At 39.7% G+C, this 19,024-nt stretch overlaps 9 protein-coding genes across 9 annotated transcripts; 5 read left to right on the forward strand and 4 right to left on the reverse strand.

Annotated features, from left to right (window-relative positions):
- Window positions 1-243: 243 nt before the first annotated feature.
- LOC108120901 (synaptic vesicle 2-related protein) lies at window positions 244-2,830 on the reverse strand. The gene is made up of 9 exons (XM_017234743.3): window positions 2,512-2,830; window positions 2,292-2,415; window positions 1,975-2,231; window positions 1,791-1,915; window positions 1,667-1,730; window positions 1,471-1,596; window positions 1,329-1,400; window positions 871-1,265; window positions 244-813 (listed from the first exon to the last, which is right to left on the reverse strand). The coding sequence occupies exons 2-9, from the start codon at window positions 2,401-2,403 to the stop codon at window positions 525-527; spliced, it is 1,440 nt and encodes a 479-aa protein (XP_017090232.1). The 5' UTR covers window positions 2,404-2,415; window positions 2,512-2,830; the 3' UTR covers window positions 244-524.
- A 170-nt stretch (window positions 2,831-3,000) lies between these two features.
- On the forward strand, window positions 3,001-7,467 carry Rsph4a (Radial spoke head protein 4a). Its single transcript, XM_017234741.3, has 4 exons — window positions 3,001-3,411; window positions 5,439-5,631; window positions 5,708-6,629; window positions 6,684-7,467. The coding sequence occupies exons 1-4, from the start codon at window positions 3,101-3,103 to the stop codon at window positions 7,385-7,387; spliced, it is 2,130 nt and encodes a 709-aa protein (XP_017090230.2). The 5' UTR covers window positions 3,001-3,100; the 3' UTR covers window positions 7,388-7,467.
- Window positions 7,455-9,699, reverse strand: LOC108120903 (myosin heavy chain, clone 203). Its single transcript, XM_017234747.3, has 7 exons — window positions 9,341-9,699; window positions 8,976-9,144; window positions 8,601-8,917; window positions 8,353-8,538; window positions 8,161-8,292; window positions 7,975-8,100; window positions 7,455-7,903 (listed from the first exon to the last, which is right to left on the reverse strand). Exons 1-7 carry the CDS (start codon window positions 9,533-9,535, stop codon window positions 7,820-7,822), a joined length of 1,209 nt encoding a protein of 402 aa, XP_017090236.2. The 5' UTR covers window positions 9,536-9,699; the 3' UTR covers window positions 7,455-7,819.
- Window positions 9,700-9,968: 269 nt separating this feature from the next.
- On the forward strand, window positions 9,969-11,578 carry Xxylt (Xyloside xylosyltransferase). Its single transcript, XM_017234729.3, has one exon. The coding sequence runs from the start codon at window positions 10,175-10,177 to the stop codon at window positions 11,546-11,548; it is 1,374 nt and encodes a 457-aa protein (XP_017090218.2). The 5' UTR covers window positions 9,969-10,174; the 3' UTR covers window positions 11,549-11,578.
- Window positions 11,579-11,945: 367 nt separating this feature from the next.
- On the forward strand, window positions 11,946-13,601 carry Ak2 (Adenylate kinase 2). The gene is made up of 4 exons (XM_017234769.3): window positions 11,946-12,144; window positions 12,606-12,842; window positions 12,908-13,075; window positions 13,137-13,601. Exons 1-4 carry the CDS (start codon window positions 12,043-12,045, stop codon window positions 13,350-13,352), a joined length of 723 nt encoding a protein of 240 aa, XP_017090258.1. The 5' UTR covers window positions 11,946-12,042; the 3' UTR covers window positions 13,353-13,601.
- Window positions 13,602-14,287: 686 nt separating this feature from the next.
- On the forward strand, window positions 14,288-15,439 carry EbpIII (Ejaculatory bulb protein III). Its single transcript, XM_017234770.3, has 2 exons — window positions 14,288-14,414; window positions 14,926-15,439. The coding sequence occupies exon 2, from the start codon at window positions 14,938-14,940 to the stop codon at window positions 15,316-15,318; it is 381 nt and encodes a 126-aa protein (XP_017090259.2). The 5' UTR covers window positions 14,288-14,414; window positions 14,926-14,937; the 3' UTR covers window positions 15,319-15,439.
- A 246-nt stretch (window positions 15,440-15,685) lies between these two features.
- On the reverse strand, window positions 15,686-16,595 carry HSPC300 (haematopoietic stem/progenitor cell protein 300). The gene is made up of 2 exons (XM_017234773.3): window positions 16,410-16,595; window positions 15,686-16,063 (listed from the first exon to the last, which is right to left on the reverse strand). The coding sequence occupies exons 1-2, from the start codon at window positions 16,528-16,530 to the stop codon at window positions 15,954-15,956; spliced, it is 231 nt and encodes a 76-aa protein (XP_017090262.1). The 5' UTR covers window positions 16,531-16,595; the 3' UTR covers window positions 15,686-15,953.
- Window positions 16,596-16,870: 275 nt separating this feature from the next.
- Window positions 16,871-18,143, forward strand: LOC108120916 (uncharacterized). The gene has a single exon (XM_017234768.3). The coding sequence runs from the start codon at window positions 16,958-16,960 to the stop codon at window positions 18,068-18,070; it is 1,113 nt and encodes a 370-aa protein (XP_017090257.1). The 5' UTR covers window positions 16,871-16,957; the 3' UTR covers window positions 18,071-18,143.
- An 84-nt stretch (window positions 18,144-18,227) lies between these two features.
- LOC108120919 (uncharacterized) lies at window positions 18,228-18,904 on the reverse strand. Its single transcript, XM_017234772.3, has 2 exons — window positions 18,549-18,904; window positions 18,228-18,428 (listed from the first exon to the last, which is right to left on the reverse strand). The coding sequence occupies exons 1-2, from the start codon at window positions 18,742-18,744 to the stop codon at window positions 18,286-18,288; spliced, it is 339 nt and encodes a 112-aa protein (XP_017090261.1). The 5' UTR covers window positions 18,745-18,904; the 3' UTR covers window positions 18,228-18,285.
- Between the last annotated feature and the right edge of the window lie 120 nt (window positions 18,905-19,024).

Raw genomic sequence — 19,024 nt, forward strand, 5'->3', positions numbered from 1 at the left:
TTAATTCGCAAGTGCATTTCCTCCTGTCATTTGAATCATAAATGATGCCACAAAGTGACACTCATATGAAGGTATGTGGGTGGCACATTGCCATAGAAAGTGGGAGTCAAGGGGGTTTATTCAAAGACTATATTTAAAACCAAAAATAGGGAAATTTTTAAAGTAATAAATAGCATTTCAAAACTTATTTTACGGATATAGTAATAACAATGTAATTTTTACTAATTTTTAGATAAGATTTAAGAAAACTCATTGTTCTCACAGGCGAGTCCAAAGCTTTTCAGCTACAAAGCTTCATTACTTTTTAAAAATATTGTGAAACAAATGTTTTATTTTAGTTTGCACAAGTAGCCCACCAGCAAACAAAACAAGTGCTGCAACATAATGATTTTCTAGTAATACCAGCCTAAAAATAGGCAATCTTATTTCAATATTTCAAAAACTGTTTTGGAAACAGTAATTCCTACAACATGCAGTCAACAGGATATTTCTAAAAGATAAATTAAGTACGATAGTATTGTATATTATATATGATAGCCAACATTTTCCCTGGGAAGGAAAATGCAAGCCACCGATGCGAAAAGCCCCACCAGGGCGTAGGTGGATATTGCCTGAATTTTGGAAGTATCCATCAATACTTGGGCCACAAAAGGTGTCAACATGGCCCCGAGCCTGGCCAAAACGGAACAACCGGAAACACCAACCGATCTCAAGCCAGCTGGATATATTTCCGGGGTATAGACATAAATAGCTTGGAATATTCCCGATATGGTTCCTCGAGCAATGAACAGAGTAAGAGAAGTTGCAAAGCGACTGTGAGAAAAGTTCAATAAATAAATACTGAAAATAATTCAAAGTAATAGAATTTACCTGGTAACAGACATTAATACCAAAGTACATAAGACTAGAACCAAGTACTGCAGCACTATAGTTTTCTTTTTGCCAAACTGCTTTATGACCTTAATGGTTATCAATATGCCCGGAAACTCCGATAAGGTGATCCACAGCAAGTCCATAAAGTCCGATGTCATAAAAGTAACGCACTCATTAGGATGGTTCTCCTTATTTCTGGCCACCAGGAGTTCCGTGGTTACCAGAACCAATCCATAATAACAAAAAGCCGAAGCAAGCCATATGAACCACAATAAGAGAGTGGTTCTGTATAGGTTTGGACTTAGAAGTGACCGAAAACTTTCCGTAGAGCTGGGTTCTTCGTCAGAAATCAAGCGACCAATGAGCATATGTCGCTTATTATTATGGGCAATCTATAAAAATATACGTTAATTAATAAAAATATAAATTATTTGATTGTAACTGATTATGCAGACCTGTTCCAGTACTTTGATAGCCTTGTCGTGGTTACCATTATAGGAGTAATAACGGGCTGATTCGCTAAGCCACTGAAAAATACATTTAAAATATTAAAATTACTAAAAAATGTATATATTTTTGTTCAAATATATTTCTTACCGGTGATAGTAGAGTGAACATTAATAAAGGCGTGGCTGAAAGGCCCAAAAGTCCACGCCAACCATAATATGGATACACAACTAGGGCCAGAACTACCTCAAAGCAGGCTCCCAAAGCCCAGAAACACTAGAAGATTCAAAAATGATGTTTAAAGTTTAAATAATAATCCAATTTTTAATTTCTATAAAATACTCACGTCCATTAAAACTACACATTTTCCTTTGTGTTTGGTTGGCAGAAACTCGGCATATAAAGTTACACTAAAGGATTTTACAAATATATTACTATAATCTCAAACAATTTTTGTATCAAAAACTCACGATTGAGGAACACAACCTATTGCAAAACCTACTAGGCCGCGCAGGGTCAAAAGCCAGGCATAACTGGGTGCCACTGAGCTGAGAATACTATACAAAACTAGCAATACTCCAAACAAAGTAAGGGCCTAAAAATATACATATATAATTAAACCATCAGAGTCTTGAAAGCATACCAAATTCTTACAGATTTGCGACCATATCTGTTACTTAGTTGCGTCCAAAAACTGGAGCTAAGCATCATGCCCAAAAACACTATGGTGGTGACGGAAGCCTGCTGGAATTTAGTGACATTCCACTCACAAAACAATGCTGGTCCAAGAATACTCAAGATGGCCATCTCCATGGAATCGGACATCCAGCAAAGTCCCACCAAGAGGGATAACTTGACGTGAAACCATCCAAACCCGAAAGCATTGATTGCTTGCTGAACAGTGTAGGTATCTGTAAAAGGAGTTTATAATTATAATCATTAAGATTCTAAAAGATTCGGTTTGTACTCACCATCTGGATTTATGGATACAGTCTTTAACTCTAGAGTGGAAGAGTTTACCTCCCTTTGAGCGTAGTTTCCAGATGACGGCACCGCCACAGCCTCGTTATTTAGGTAATACATTTCGCCAATAGCCTAGAAGAGAAAAACAAGAAAGTTAATTGTTCCGCAAAGAGCATTAACCTGCCCCTCCCCAACATTGTTGAAATTAAAAGCATTTGGTTTTAATACCTTGTTCTATTACATTAAACACATCTAAAACTTGAATGCTTACGATAATAGATCCTAATTTAACTTTTTTAAATTAATAGTTTAATATAAAAACTAGATGTTGGCTCTTATTAAACTATGATTTATGGAGAATCTTTTATATTTTTCAACCAGTTGTCCATTATTTTAGTCCATAAACTATTAGACTTGCTTATAAAGTTGCCTGTTTCAAATGAATTTTTATATTTTAAATTACTGCTAAAAATCACAACTTTCTTGAGCACTTTCTTTTCCAAATAAGACTCCGAGAATCAGTTGTAATGTAAACAACTCACGTACACAACAAAAGAACTCTCATAACTTGGTTAAAAGGTAACGACCGTCTTACGTCCAAGAAATGGTTGCTCAAGGCTATCGATCGATAACGATAAGAGGTATGCTATTTTTTCAAATTTCCCACCACTGATATGAGTTAGACAACGAAGTAGGCTTTTATGTTTGACTCGTTTGTCAAAAGTTACAACTTATATAATTACTTAAATTCACCTATCCCAATCAACACATTTTCCTATAACTACTCGAGTATAATTTATCTACCTATAATCTTAGAATGGACAGAGATTCGTGCCAAAATTTTTCAATCGACTCGACTAGTAGTTCGCAGTTGCCGCTTCCCCCAACATGTATTCCCAAGCGGAAGGAGGTGGTTGAGGAAAAGTCCACCGAGGAGATGTCTCCACATTGTTCTAACATTATCACATCTTCTTCCTCGTCCTCGACCACCACCATATCGATTGGAGCCTTTGATTCGCAATGCAACGTCCACAAGTCAACGGTTCCCGAGGCCCCAAATATTGGCTACGAGCTGAGCGTGGCCAAGTCAATAATGCAGCAATACAGCACTCTAAGTGGAGACAATTTGTAAGTGGTAGTTAGCCCCTTTAAATCCCTTTAGTTTACCCACAACGCATTTTCTTTGCACGGATTATAAAAGTCCGAAAGTGGAGACTAAATTCCATGCTTCACAAAATTGTGGGTTTTCCTGGTATCCTTCCGATGGCCATAGCTCCGCCAATTTGTATCCGATCAGGAAATAAAGTACCACTTAGTAATCAGCAAACACAGAAGCCACTTTCCTCATTCAAAACAATACCGAAATATAGTTTTTGAATTTTTCGAATTTTTCCTAGGGGTACCCTCATAAAATTTTGGGTTTTTCCAATATCCCCACTTTTGCCCCTCGCGATGGCCATAGATCTGCCAATTTATATCCGATCGGAATATAAAGTACCATTTTGAAATCAGCAAACACAGAAGCGGCTTTCCTCATTCAAAACATTGCCCAAATATAGTTTTTGAATTTTTCGAGTTTTTCCTAGGGGTACCCTCATAAAATTTTGCGTTTTTCCAATATCCCCACTTTTGCCCCTCGCGATGGCCATAGCTCTGCCAATTTATATCCGATCGGAATATAAAGTACCATTTTGAAATCAGCAAACACAGAAGCGACTGTCCTCATTCAAAACATTGCCCAAATATAGTTTTTGAATTTTTCGAATTTTTCCTAGGGGTACCCTCATAAAATTTTGCGTTTTTCCAATATCCCCACTTTTGCCCCTTCTGATGGCCATAGCTTTGACAATTTCTATCCGATCGGGAAACAAAGTACCATTTTGAAATCAGCAAACACAGAAGCCACTTTCCTCATTCAAAACAATACCGAAATATAGTTTTTGAATTTTTCGAATTTTTCCTAGGGGTACCCTCATAAAATTTTGGGTTTTTCCAATATCCCCACTTTTGCCCCTCGCGATGGCCATAGATCTGCCAATTTATATCCGATCGGAATATAAAGTACCATTTTGAAATCAGCAAACACAGAAGCGGCTTTCCTCATTCAAAACATTGCCCAAATATAGTTTTTGAATTTTTCGAGTTTTTCCTAGGGGTACCCTCATAAAATTTTGCGTTTTTCCAATATCCCCACTTTTGCCCCTCGCGATGGCCATAGCTCTGCCAATTTATATCCGATCGGAATATAAAGTACCATTTTGAAATCAGCAAACACAGAAGCGACTGTCCTCATTCAAAACATTGCCCAAATATAGTTTTTGAATTTTTCGAATTTTTCCTAGGGGTACCCTCATAAAATTTTGCGTTTTTCCAATATCCCCACTTTTGCCCCTTCTGATGGCCATAGCTTTGACAATTTCTATCCGATCGGGAAACAAAGTACCATTTTGAAATCAGCAAACACAGAAGCCACTTTCCTCATTCAAAACAATACCGAAATATAGTTTTTGAATTTTTCGAATTTTTCCTAGGGGTACCCTCATAAAATTTTGGGTTTTTCCAATATCCCCACTTTTGCCCCTTGCGATGGCCATAGCTCTGCCAATTTGTATCCGATCGGGAAACAAAGTACCATTTTGAAATCAGCAAACACAGAAGCAACTTTCCTCATTCAAAACATTGCCCAAATATATTTTTTAAATTTTTCGAATTTTTTCTAGGGGTACCCTCATAAAATTTTGCGTTTTTCCAATATCCCCACTTTTGCCCCTTGCGATGGCCATAGCTCTGCCAATTTGTATCCGATCGGGAAACAAAGTACCATTTTGAAATCAGACAACATAGAAGCTACTTTCGTCATTCAAAACATTGCCCAAATATAGTTTTGAAATTTTTCGAATTTTTCCTAGGGGTACCCTCATAAAATTTTGGGTTTTTCCAATATCCCCACTTTTGCCCCTTGCGATGGTCATAGCTCTGTCAATTTGTATCTGATCGGGAAACAAAGTACCATTTTGAAATCAGAGAACACAGAAGCTACTTTCCTCATTCAACCACTTAACCCACACACATTATATTTTATTTATGTTTATTACTTTACCCTTGCAGAGCTTTTCTTTGTTGCTTGTCTTTAATTTATTGATTTTCTTTGATAGATTTGATCACTTGAGTGATATTATTAAGCGCGTCATTGATGAGCGTCCCCCCAACGTAATTGATTTTTTCGAGGAGTTCAGTAGGAATGTGAGGGAACAGAAATTTCATTTGCCGGAACGCTTTCCGCCAAATGGTGTCTTTGATGAAGTTCGTACCTTCCGGGTGGCCAAGAGAATACTTCAGTCCATGAAGGTTTGTACCTATTAGATATACAAATATACACTTAAATCTTTAGATATATGTATTTATATTTATTGTTATATTATAGTTACCCTACAATATTGAGGGAGATGAACTGGGTGCCGGCGAGGATATGTCCGGCGAGGATTCAAAAACCAATGAAGAACTTAGGTTGGTTTTGGATGATTCGATGCGTTTATTCGTCACCTTCAACGAACGCGTCCAGCAGCTGCAATTTTACTGGAATCAATGCGGATTCAGTATTAGTAACGATGACATCTTTCAGTTGGCCAGTGCCATGAACCGTCTTCAGACCCACTCCTCGATACTGCAATGCCGCTTTTGGGGCTGCATCAATGGACTAAAGGCCTCATACTACATTGTAGAAGCCTCCTTGACCCGCGAGGAAATAGCCTCAAGATTGGTGATGATGCAGGAGGAGCTGAAGGAGAAACAAACGCCTTTAAAGATGCGAAAGTTCAACGAGGAGAAGCCAGTGCCAGCGCACATTGGTCCCGAACTGACCCCTGGTATATATGGCTGGGAAGACTATCCGTTCGAAGAGCTGGAAAACATGAAGCCAAAAGCCGCAGCCGTTCCCTTGGTTGAAGAGATAGAGTTCTATGACATACCTCCAGAGTTAATTGGCCTCGGTTGCAATCGGTACTCATATTTTGTGGTCAACAATTTGTATGACGATTGGATCGAGCTGCCAATAGTAACTCCCCGCCAAGTAGTCGTTTCCCGGCAGATCAAAAAGTTCCTTACTGGTGATCTGGAGGCGGATGTCATATCGTATCCATGCTTCCCGGGAAAAGAGAAGCATTACCTGAGGGCCATGATAGGTCGCATTACGGCTGGGACTTATATTGCGCCAATGGGATACTATAGGCGGATGACCAAAAAGGAACTACGAATGTTCAATGGGGATGAGATGGATGAGGGCGAGGAAGAGGAGGAGGAGGAGGAAGAAGAGGAAGTAAACGAAGGAGAGGAGGAACCGATCGAAGGTAAATACTAAAAGCTATTTTTTGATATTTTAACTAAACCAATCCATTTATCAGACAACGACGTAATGCTGTTGAAAAACGAGAAGTACGAACCAGAACCATTAGGTTCTTTGTCCACTCCAGTAGCCTGGGTTCATGTGCGCTCCAACATACTTAATCAAGGACGAGTTGTGTGGTATGATGAAGAAAAGGCCCAGAAGGAACGGGAGAAGGCATTGGCTATGTGGATGAAAATGCAGTTGATGGACGAGATGGAAGAGGAGGCGGAGGATACGGAGGAGGAAGAAGGCGAGGAGGAGGGTGAAGAGGAGGGCATGATTGAGGGTTTCAACCAGCCGGAAGTGGGACCTAGCATCCTATCGTCCTGTGCCAATGATATGAGCCCGGAAGTTCCAGTGCCGTGGCTCGTCCGCCAAACAAGCAAGTACACAAACCAAAAGGAGCGAATGCTTGTCATGCAATCCAATGTCTGGCCGGGAGCCTACACCTTCATTTTCGAATCCACTTGCGAATCGATCTATCTGGGCTGGGGCCACAAGTACTATGCCCGCAACATACCCTTCAAGCACTTGCCCCTTGTACAGGAGGAGTACCCCCACGATCGCGAAGACTTCATCGAGGCCAGTGATCCGACCGTTGAGGAAGAGGCTGCCTACCGAGCTTGGCTCCTCCGGAAGGAGCAGAAGGCTGCCTATGTGGCGGAGGACCTGGAGGATTACGACGACGAAGAGTTCAACGATCAGTACGACGATGACTAGAAATTTGTTAAATTTTATGTTTATGTTTACAACTGTTTGAGACAATATATTGCAAGCAACTACGCTATTGTGAGCTTTAATTTGATTTTATTATTTGGAAATAAAATACATATCGTCGTGTATCTAAAGTGAATAATATTGACTTAAAACTTATTTCACAATCTTATGTACAATTACTTTGTCTAAAACGGACTTTAAGAGTAAACTTAACTGAAATCACACGTGCACATCTTCCTTCTATTTGTCATTATTAAATAGCTCTTTGAACCTTATGTATGTACATAGCTGCTTTCGTGTGTTAAATGTTATATTTAGTAATCGTTGGCTGTGACTTTGACACACGACACCCCCGAGGGCCGAATGTCTAATATACGAAATCGAACAAATTTAGTAATACAACAGGCATCGTAGAATAAAAAAAACAAGAGCTGTCTACAGTTTCAGGGCTTCCTGTAGAGTTTCTGTGGCATTTGCAGGCGGCTTTTTAAATTCTTGATTAGAGGCAATCACTTCAGACTGCAATTAACGATAAAATGTGTTTTTGTTTTTAAAAGATTATTTCGAATTAATTATATGCAAATGTTTACCTTGGGGATTACTGAACTATCTTCACCTTTGGGCGCTATTTTCGGACCCATGCTCTGAATGCAAAAATTCTTTAGCTGATCCATGGAGGCGGCAAGCATATTATTTTTGCTGTTAGTAAGCGTTATCTAAATTCATAAATAATAATTAATCATTTGGCTCTGATAATGATAGCACCATTAGATTACCTCTTTTTCTATTTTATCTAACGATTCATCGAAGCTGGTTACTTTTTGCTTGTATTCCGGCCAACTGTTACTTATAGTTGCCACATGGGATGTTATATTCTCTGAGCGATCCAGCAAGTCATCTATTTTAGTCTGAAAAATTGATAGTACAGATTAAAAATCATAGCAAGACTTAGTAACATAATCTCTTACTTTATGGAGGGATAGTTCTTCGCCAAGAATTTTCGTTGTTTGACTTAAGGTATTATTTACGTCTTTAAGATCGTTTCTTAGTATTTTAAAAGACTCAATGGTGGTTTTGTTAAGCACGGCAATATCTTCCGATAAGTTTGCAGGTAATGCATTGGCTTGTAGCGTTGGTAATTGCGATAGATTGACCTAAAAAAAAGTCGGCAATGTCAATGAATAATAAAGACTTTGTTTTTATTAGCTTATCTTACCTTCAAGGCTTCCGTTTCGGCCTGAAGTGCCTTCTGGACTTCGATGTACTTGTTATAGTGCTCCTTAATTGCTTCTATATCGGTGGCAACAGCTTCAATCTTGGCTCCAAAGTCGGCCACCAGTTTCTCGTCCTTGCCATGGTTTCGTTGGGCTGCCACCACGGCCTCAAGACTGCTGAAGTTATTTCGTAAACTCTCCACGGTTTTCTGCAGGTCGTTGATATCCGAAATAACTGCAGTTTGATTTTTTAATAGGAATGACGAAGTTTCATGCCATTTTTGGAGGGTGTCCGGAAAGTTTTTGCTCATGGCCGATACTGAAAGTGTTATATAACTTAGGCACTTCTTATCCTTTAAGTAAATAATGCAACTTACCTTCTTCGATTTTCTGACGATAATGGGAAAGTTGCTGGCGTAGATCGAAGTAGAGCCAATACAAGATAGTCACCGTCAGAATGCCTATGACGCCCAAAATGACGGGTCCGCACATGCGGAAATAGGCTATTTTCCGATGACTCCGACGGCTGGATCCAGCGACATTTGTCTGAAATAAAAATCAATGTGCGTGATAATATTCTTTGTTCCGGAATTGCTCCATCATTATAATCTATAATTGGTTTTCATAACTGCTCGTTAGGTGGGAAAGTTCATTTCATTCATGCACACATCGATACAAATACAAATAGGTACAACCTTGTACTTGATCATATAATATATACAAGTATTTGCTTCTGTATTACCCATGCGTAATCCTCAGGGTCATCCGTGGACACCGACAGCAACTTGTCCTGGGAATGTGTGGCTCCTCCGGCGCCAGTTCGTCTGGTGCCTCTTTTGGAAGAGGATTGAGCTATCAGGGCGTCCAGCTCCCTTCGTTTTTTCATTTTCTTTCCCCCAGCCCGCAAGGGAACTTCAATGCGATGATGGCAGTCCATTGTTTTGAATGCAATAACACTCTGGTTTACAACGGAATTCGGCAGCTGAATACTTTCACGTTCTTGGCAGGCACGGATTTTTACATTTTCTCAGCGTAAATCCGTTTGCAATTCTGGAACAACCATAACATGTACTTATACTGATAAAGATAATACTTCTGCGCATGATTAGGTTTATGTATATTTCTAAGATTAAGATACTTTTATCGATGTTAATCGATGTGTTGGTATTTTTCTTAGTCCCATTGTAACTATTTTTGTTATTCCAAAGAGGGCGCTGAAATAAACTGTTTAAAAATATTATTAAATTATTGTGATGAGAATTAAATATGGCTTACATTTGATACAGATATTTATTAAAATTTATAATTAAAACAATGGCAATCGTGTGTGGCAGCACTGCTCAACGCTTTTTTTGATTGTCTGGCAGCACTGTTCAAAGCGTTGTTTTCGTATGTGGGTGCTTTCGTATGTGGGTCATTGATTTTTACTTGCTTGCTTTATCGATCTAGTTTAATTAAGTTTAAAATGTTTAGTGCGCTCATGATCGGCTGCTCAGAGTTTCCGTTTAGTGTGTTCTAACATAGGCTATAGCCGAAGGATATATGTTCGTTGGTGGTCCGTTGCGGTAGTTCGAAAATGGCAAAATACAGCTTCAAAACAATTAGCCAGAAACACAAAACTTTTCCGGCGGACCTGAATATGTACGGAATGAAGTGCAAATCGCAGCTGTTGGAGGATCAGGAGAATGTCACTCTGATTATCAATCGACGGAACTCAATTCAACGGAAGCCGAAAAGTTGGACGTGGACCCTGCTACGGTGCAGGTGGCAGAAAAAGCTAGTACTTTTGTTAATATTTATCTGTATGTGTGTTTTAATTGTTTTCGCCAATACGCATTTGCTGGTACGGGGCAACATATTGTCGGCGTTCCTTTCCAGCCGACTGAACAAGCTGTCGCATCCAGAGAAGCAGGAGTCCAAGTACTCGGATGTCCAGCAGACCACTGCCGCCGTTCCGCCCGTCCTGCAGCCCACACACTACCTGCTGAACTACTCGTCCACGCAACAGGAGCTGGGAGCACATCTAAACGGGCTATCCTCGGACTACAACATCTTTGTCATCTATACCCGGGAGAACTATCATCTGAACCTCAAGTTCGACTTATTTGCACACAGCTTGCTTAAACACACCAGTGCCCAGCTGCACTTGCATATTATCACGGACAGCGAGAGCCAAGTGTCTGTTATGGAGATCCTGCAGCGACAAATCCGGCGGTTCAGGAGAACAGTGATATATACGATTTACGACGTCAAAGTCTGCTCTAGCATAATCCAGGATATAGCCGCTCGACTGTCCCCGTACTTTAGCTCAACACCCAACTCCTATTATAGTGACTCCCTGTTTTTCCTGTCCCTTGGATTGCACAGAATCGCCGATAGAAGCTTAAATAGAGCCATTTTGCTTGATTGTGATATAGTCTTCCGTTCAGATGTCCGGCTGCTGTTCAATGAGTTTGATAACTTTCTGCCACACCAGCTATACGGCTTGGCCCCAGAATTAACTCCCGTATACCGCCATATATTGTATCGTTATCGCGTTCGCTATCCAAAGACCAGTTTCGGTAATCCTTACTATCCAATGAACAACGAAGCTGGAAATCAGCATAGCCACATCCACCACGGCTATCCGGGGCTGAACTCTGGCGTGGTCCTACTGCTCCTCAACCGCATCCGAAACTCAAAGGCCTATCTGGAGAAGCTGACGCACACGGAGGTGCACACTCTGGTCGCAAAATACTCTTTCAAGGGCCATCTGGGGGACCAGGACTTCTTCACTCTTCTCGGATACGAGTACCCCAACTTGATATACAGACTAGACTGCATTTGGAACAGACAGCTGTGCACTTGGTGGAAGGATCACGGCTACAGCGACATATTTGATGCATATTTCCGGTGCGAAGGCAATATTAAAATGTACCACGGCAATTGTAATACACGCATTCCCGAATAATTAAATAAAATTGTTATAGTACTATTAGAATGAATGGTCTTTGCTTTTATACCACAAAGTTAAAAAAAACTTCATACAAAATTTAAAAAAATGTCTGTTTTTCAAATTACTTAAATTTAAATTTTAAAAGCTATCGATGGTATCGACGAAAGCTTTTCATTCAGGGTTGCCAACTATCGATTGACAATTATTTCAGAAAAGAGCGGGCCAACTAAGCAAACAATAAATATACATTTTTTATTTAATAGGAAGTACGATAATAGCTCTTAATTTTATAAAACAATATATATATTAGAAAGAACTACAGGCTTCTTTTAAATTGAGCTGCTTTCAACATTGTTTACAGCTGTGGCAATAAAAAAGGCCAACTGCCAGAATTTTTGCCATCACTGTCAGGGCTGCATCGGCAATTATTATCTTATCTCTTTAACCTTCATTTCTGCTTTTGGCTATGAATTAGGACTTAAGAAATAGTTCAGCATAAACAATAAACCATGGCGCCGACCGCAGCAGTACCAGTGGAGCGATATGAACCCGAGAGGATTGGCATCAACGCCATTCTGCTGGGTCCGCCGGGTTCCGGCAAAGGAACGCAGGTGGGTGTCGCTAGTTACATAATGTGTTTTTTGATATGGACGCTACATGCACTAAAAATAAATACAACGTGTGCTCAAAGTGCAGGCCTATACTTCTACACACAACTTTTCAAACATTGTTATTTCTCAAATAATTAAATAGGCAGTTGCATAAGTTCATGTGGTACATATCCACATATTTATTTGCCTACTCACATGGTACATACAGAGGCGTATGTAGACATGTGGCACGACCAAAATTTCAAATGTGGCACGTCCAAAAATCTGCCGACCATGAAATGCGGCACATAAAATAGGTAGTGGTGTGAGAAGATTAATTAATTGAAGGCAATAGTTGTGGTATTTAAAACCTACTCGAACTTTCATCGCTGAATAATGCATCTTATCTATCCATTGCCAATCAATTTGATACCGCATGATTACTCAATATTTATCAATGTTTTTAATTACGGCAATTTTAGGCTCCCCTGCTGAAGGAGAAGTTCTGCGTCTGCCATTTATCTACTGGCGATATGCTGCGGGCGGAAATCTCATCCGGTTCCAAGCTGGGAGCAGAGCTGAAAAAGGTCATGGATGCCGGCAAACTCGTGTCCGATGAGCTTGTGGTCGACATGATTGACTCTAACTTGGATAAGCCCGAGTGCAAGAACGGATTCTTGTTGGACGGATTCCCAAGGACTGTCGTTCAAGCTGAAAAGGTAGTTTCATTTTATTCCCCAAACCTTTTAAAGAAATAAATGGTTTATTTTGCCTTTTTTTTTAGCTCGACACACTGCTTGACAAGAGGAAAGCCAATCTGGATGCTGTTATTGAATTTGCCATCGACGACAGTCTTTTGGTGAGGCGTATCACTGGCCGTTTGATCCATCAAGCTAGCGGGCGCTCGTATCACGAGGAATTTGCCCCTCCGAAAAAGCCAATGACCGATGATGTGAGTAGTTAAAAAATATCTTTTGAGAATTGAAATCATCACCGTCACAAATGTTCTTCAGGTTACCGGAGAACCTCTGATGCGACGAAGCGATGACAACGCCGAAGCTCTGAAGAAGAGGCTTGAAGCATATCATAAGCAAACCAGGCCCCTGGTTGACTACTATGGGTTGAGGGGATTGCACTTCAAGGTTGATGCCGCCAAAAAGTCCAGCGACGTCTTTTCCACTATCGACACAATATTCCAACGCCAACGTCCCGCCAAGATTCAATTATGAGTTGTTCCTGGGCAATGATCAAGTACTGAAACTACTGCCTCCTGACAAATTACTTTGAGACACACAAACAACGTTTAAGCGTAAAGTTAAAAGTTGCATCTAGAAATCCTTAATAGACAAAAATTATGATTATTTAAAAAGGTCCACAGGTTTACATACTTTCCTTGTACAGATTTCTAAAATGTATAAGTGTTTGTTACTCTTTACATTTCACTATTTGTAACTACAATAAACAAAATGAACAAAATACATAGCGACCGGACAATTTTGTAATATTTCACAAGGGTTTACTATAATCTTTCATTTCCAGGTGCGAGCTTACATTGTAGGACTACATAAAAAGTGTTTTACGTTTGGCCGTTAATAACCTACACTTTGTTTTGTTTTCCTCAGATAGTTGTTTTCTTTAAAACGCACTAAGTGAATTCTAATAAAACCTATTAAATCATTATTTGGCAAGACTGTTCCGGGAATTCGAAAAGCAATTTAAGAGCGTCTGCCCGCTGAAGGGCCTTTTTTGCACACCTCAAGTGAAATGAATGGATGCTAATGGAAATGGTTAACGAGATCGTTAAATATGATCATTAAATTAGTTTTTTATTAGATATACCCGTAAATAGTACCTGCAAAGTACATAGAGCCTAGCTTTCGATCATCGTTGAGTACACAGACGTCAACCTCCTTAATGTTAATGTCAAATTAAGTGAGTATAACTATCGGTATATATTATATAAATTTATAACGACGATTGACTAATCACTGGGTTGACTTTTCACCAATAACGATTTGTGCTTCAAAGTCTAAAGTGTGTGCAATCCCATATGGAGCCCGCCTTGTTGTGGTGTGAGGTGCTCTGTTGTGCTGTGCTGTGTTGTGTGTTAGTGTCAGCCTTAATACAAGCTTACAATCGATGTATGTATTACACTTGAAGTTCAATCGTAAGGTAGCCCCGGTATAAAAGCCAACTTCATAGAAACATTTCTCAGTTAGTTCCAGCAGCTGCACCGCTTCACATACAGTCCGTCGTCACCTTCGTCGAGTCGTCAAAAGTCGAGCTCCATTGTAAGCCAGCCCGCCCTCATTGATAATTTTGTTGGTTATTATCAGGTGTCTCCGACGCATTTATAGGCTAATAGGACTAGACCCGCAACCTGTTTTTCTAGTGTGTAAACAGTGACATCTTTTTCCAACATACATATGTAGTTCGGTAGTCGATAGAGGTGTTTATCTGAATCTACTGATCTTCGTATCTGATACGCATGCAAAGTGGCGTTTTCAAAGCGACAATTTGCATAAACACGGATACATTGCTAGTGTGAATGATAGTCTAATTTGGCGAATGCAGTCGCACTCGGATACATTTGTATCTGTTGATGATGGTGATCTGAAAACATTTCCATTGGCATCGTCCATTAAAAATCCCCTGACTAGGTTAACCGTCAAACAGGTTCCCAGCCAATAGACCTACTTATCCACTCCTCTATTTGCGAATGCGACCAGAAAAATGTGCTGATTAATGATTATATTGTCAACATACATATTTCTAAGAAATAAACCTTTACTCCCACCGCAGATCGCCAGCAAGATGAAAATGTTATTTGCTCTTCTCGTCCTGGGAGTGGCTCTGGTTGCCGCCGAGGAGAAATACACCACAAAGTACGACAACATCGATGTGGATGAGATCCTCAAGTCCGACCGTCTGTTTTCCAACTACTACAAGTGTCTTATCGACACGGGCAAGTGCACCCCGGAGGCCCGTGAGCTGAAGAGGTCCCTGCCGGACGCCCTGAAGACCGAGTGCAGCAAGTGCAGCGAGAAGCAGCGCGAGAACACTGACAAGATCATTCGCTTCATCATCGACAACAAGCCTGAAGAGTGGAAGACACTGCAGGCCAAGTTCGATCCCGAGGAAATTTACGTCAAGCGCTACCGTGCCCAGGCGGCTGAGCGTGGAATCAAGGTTTAATTCCTCATCTCAATTCCAAACTGTTATTATTCATCGTTAATTAGGTTTATCTGTTTACCAAAATTTTAATCTACGATCGTGCTCCGAATAAAGAGATTTGTTTTGTACAAAATAATAATAAGGGCGAGATTTTAATTGTTCGTTAATGGGCCAATTAAGATAAAACTAGAGTTTATATAAACTACAAGCACTGACTAATGTACTTAACCCATGATCTATTTAATCGAAGGCAATTAAAGTCTTGACAACTTAGTCATAAGATTGCGTCAAGACTTTAATTTATGGTTACGCTCGTCAGTTCGATTTGCATTAAAAAAAATAAGTGGAACTTGCCAGCTACGGTTAGTTAAGAAACATTGCGTGCTCGTCTGCTTTTGAATTATTACTTATATTAATTCTTAAAAGGGGCAATGAAACGAAACCAGTGGCCGGCTGATAACTCAACCATGAAATTCCGTCCTTCAAAGACCAAACAATGTATTACAAATTATTATTTTCGTGTCATGGCAAACGCATTCGGCGAAAATTCACATGGTTAGACAAAAGAATATTCAATATTTTATCAGTATTTTTAATTATCTTATAAATTTACAAAGCTTAGTGTAAGAGTGAGGGCAGAAGAAAGGGCAGGGCATTTACGTTAATGTTTCGCCCTGGGCTACACACGCCTCCAAGTAGTCTATGCGTCGCTCGAGGATCGTGAGCTTTTCGTTTAGTACGGCCAACCGTGATCGACAGGACATATCTGTAAGGATATAAATGATGATGTTTTTAAACATGTCCCAGGCTTAACTATTAAAGAGGTAGTTGCAGCTTCGAGAGGTACTTTTTTATAAAAAATCATTGCCTTGAAGAGGCCGGGTGTAAACATACTTTTGTGTATTAATGTATGTTTGTTTTTTGCACAAAAGACTAGCCCCGTTCACAAAAAAGTCGACTCACATAATTCACAGGTAAGTAAATAATGCCAATGACAGTGGATGATTTGTTAGCAAGCGTTTATTTGTATTTTTTTTTATAAATAAAAGTGTTAATGTGAACAGACACACACATCACTACATATGAAGAAGTGAGTAGAGCTGTTTTCTTACCGAACGAGTTAAGAAAGTCGGTAATTCGCTTTATGCTGGCTGTTATGACCTCGATGTACTCCCTATTCGCCCAGTCCTGATGGATTTGTTTTTGAATCGCCTCTCTGTGAGCCCCACTCATATTTATTTTATTAAATGTTTATCAGTTTTAATTTTTGTCCAAGTGTGACCGGATATTAAAATTAAGGCGTATCTTCTTTTATATACTAAAATCTAAAGATACAGTATTTTTTTGTGAACGATTAGTGTTGGAAAGAACAATCGAAAACTTAAAAAAAAATCGAGTAAAATGGAAAATAAAATTTACAAAAATTAATATCTTTAATTACTATTTTTGATTGGAACACTAAGCCACAAAATCCATTGAATGCTTATTTAATGCTCCGCGCCCGCTAGCTTTGCTTCTCTATCAAGACTTTATTATAAAAAGAATATCGATATATTGATATTTTGATATATCACTCGAAAACCGAACAACCCTACGAGTCCACAACCCTATAGTCCACTACAGTCAACAACTACTGCATTTTTTCATTTAGTAAACAAAAATGGACTTTATTGACGATTTCATAGAAGAATATAAGTGCAATCCGTGCCTTTGGAAGGCAGACTCTGCTGATTTCAGGAACCGCAGCCGGCGGCAGGAGGCTTACATGAAGCTAATCGAGGTGGCCACTAAGCATGGGGAAATGTACAATGTTGAACGAACAAAGCAAAAGATAAACAATCTTCGATGTGCATTTCGTCATCAATTGAGGAAATATAACGAGGTTAAGAAGAAAGGAGAGAAATACGAACCATACTGCCCAAAACGCCGCTACTTTGAGTCTTTGATGTTCCTCAAGGACGAGGAAAGCCCCGATAAGAAGTGCAAGCGCGACGAAAACGCGGGACAACAGCAAAATTGTTCAGAGATCGCGGTTCAACTGATTCAGGCGGAGAACTGCGACGAGTTCTCTGATGCGGAGAGCCTGCCAAAGCCGCCCAACAAGGCCGACACCAGCAAACTGTCGCCAAATAGCAGCGCGAACGAGTTTTGTGCCAATATTTTCGAGGAGGCCGCAGCAGCTGACCCCGTTATCAGTATTAAAACTGTCAACGCCAATAATCACACATCGAGCTCGGGAGGCGCTACTATCAAGGAGGTGGAAATCGTGGTGCCAGCCGACAGTAGGATCATATCCGAGAGGAGAAAATCGCTTCCCGAATCCGCAAAAACGATTGATGCTGAACATTTCAAACGCATCATTGCCCACCCGAAACAAGTACACATAGAAAGTCAGAGTCTGAATCAAAACCAAATCCAGACCCAGAATGCCATCAATCGAAAGCGCTCCTCGTCGGTGTCCTCGCAAGTCTCCGAGGAAAATGAAGTACCGGCCGGCAAAATCCGGGCTGACATATCTAACATAGACTTCGAACGATTGTTTTCCCTGGCTCTGAAAAGCGCAGACAGCCAGCTGGACGACCACTTCTCAAATTTTGGGAAAATAATTGCTCACAAGCTGCGTTCTATGGATGCCACCCAAGCAATATATGCGGAGAAGATAATCGCCGATGTACTGTACCAGGGACAAATGAAAATGCTCTCCACACTGAGTATACACCAGTTTTTGGGCGTGGATAATTCGACGGTCTATCTGGAAAGTCATAGTAAATGATGTCCCCCTATAAAATCGTACTTGTAGAGTTTATATAATAATAAGATGTAAAATACATGAATATGTATAAAGATGTGGCTATTTTTTCTCTCCATTGGGTGTGGGTATTCATTTAATGGAAATTTGAAGACCCTTAGAAACAAAACAACATAATCCATTAAGATGGTGAGACTAATTTATTATTTTCGATGTATGAGAACATTCAATTGCCATATTTAGGCACTATCGTACTTTCTTAGAAGCATAGCCCAAACATCCGGATATCTTGTTTGTAAAAAGGTTGTCAGCTTTTGCGCCTTTTGGGCCTGTTGGGGAGAGCAGTTTCTGCATTTTCTGGTTATAACTTCCGGAAGTGCAGCTGAAAAAATATGATGTTAATATATTATTTATTTAATAAGTTAATAAATCTTTTCAAATCTTAAATATCTGATTTTCGCATTAAACCAAGAAAAGAAAAAGATTCTCGGATTTTTATTACCTTTCAGTTGAAGTCCCAATTGGTCGCACTCGCTCTTGCCAAGAATGCACATAATTTGGCGACTGACCACAACCTGATTGTTCAGCAGCTTGTTTATGTTTCTTTCATCGGCTTGGGCATTTGACGAAATTAGAATGATTAAGAAAATAAAATTAAGGACCAACGAAAGCGCTCGGTTTTTATTTAAAAATAGCATCACTCCTTCTTCAACGCGCGACTGTATAACTGAATGTGGAACAGAAACTGTGTATCTCGTGGATATTCGTGCATGCGCAAAGGAGCTTAGCTTCAAAAATCACACTTTCATCATTACAGATACATAGATTGAAATGGATTTCGCTTAAAGTTACGATGATTTCAATTATTTAGAAATTCTATTAAATCTAGGGAGTTATTTTTTCTTTTTGATTGCAGTAACCTTTATAAGAACTTCAAACATTATTTCTATGGGATTTTTTTCTACCCATTGGAAAAAC

The sequence above is a fragment of the Drosophila bipectinata genome, chromosome 2R, assembly GCF_030179905.1.
Source record: "Drosophila bipectinata strain 14024-0381.07 chromosome 2R, DbipHiC1v2, whole genome shotgun sequence".
NCBI classification, from domain to species: domain Eukaryota; kingdom Metazoa; phylum Arthropoda; class Insecta; order Diptera; family Drosophilidae; genus Drosophila; species Drosophila bipectinata.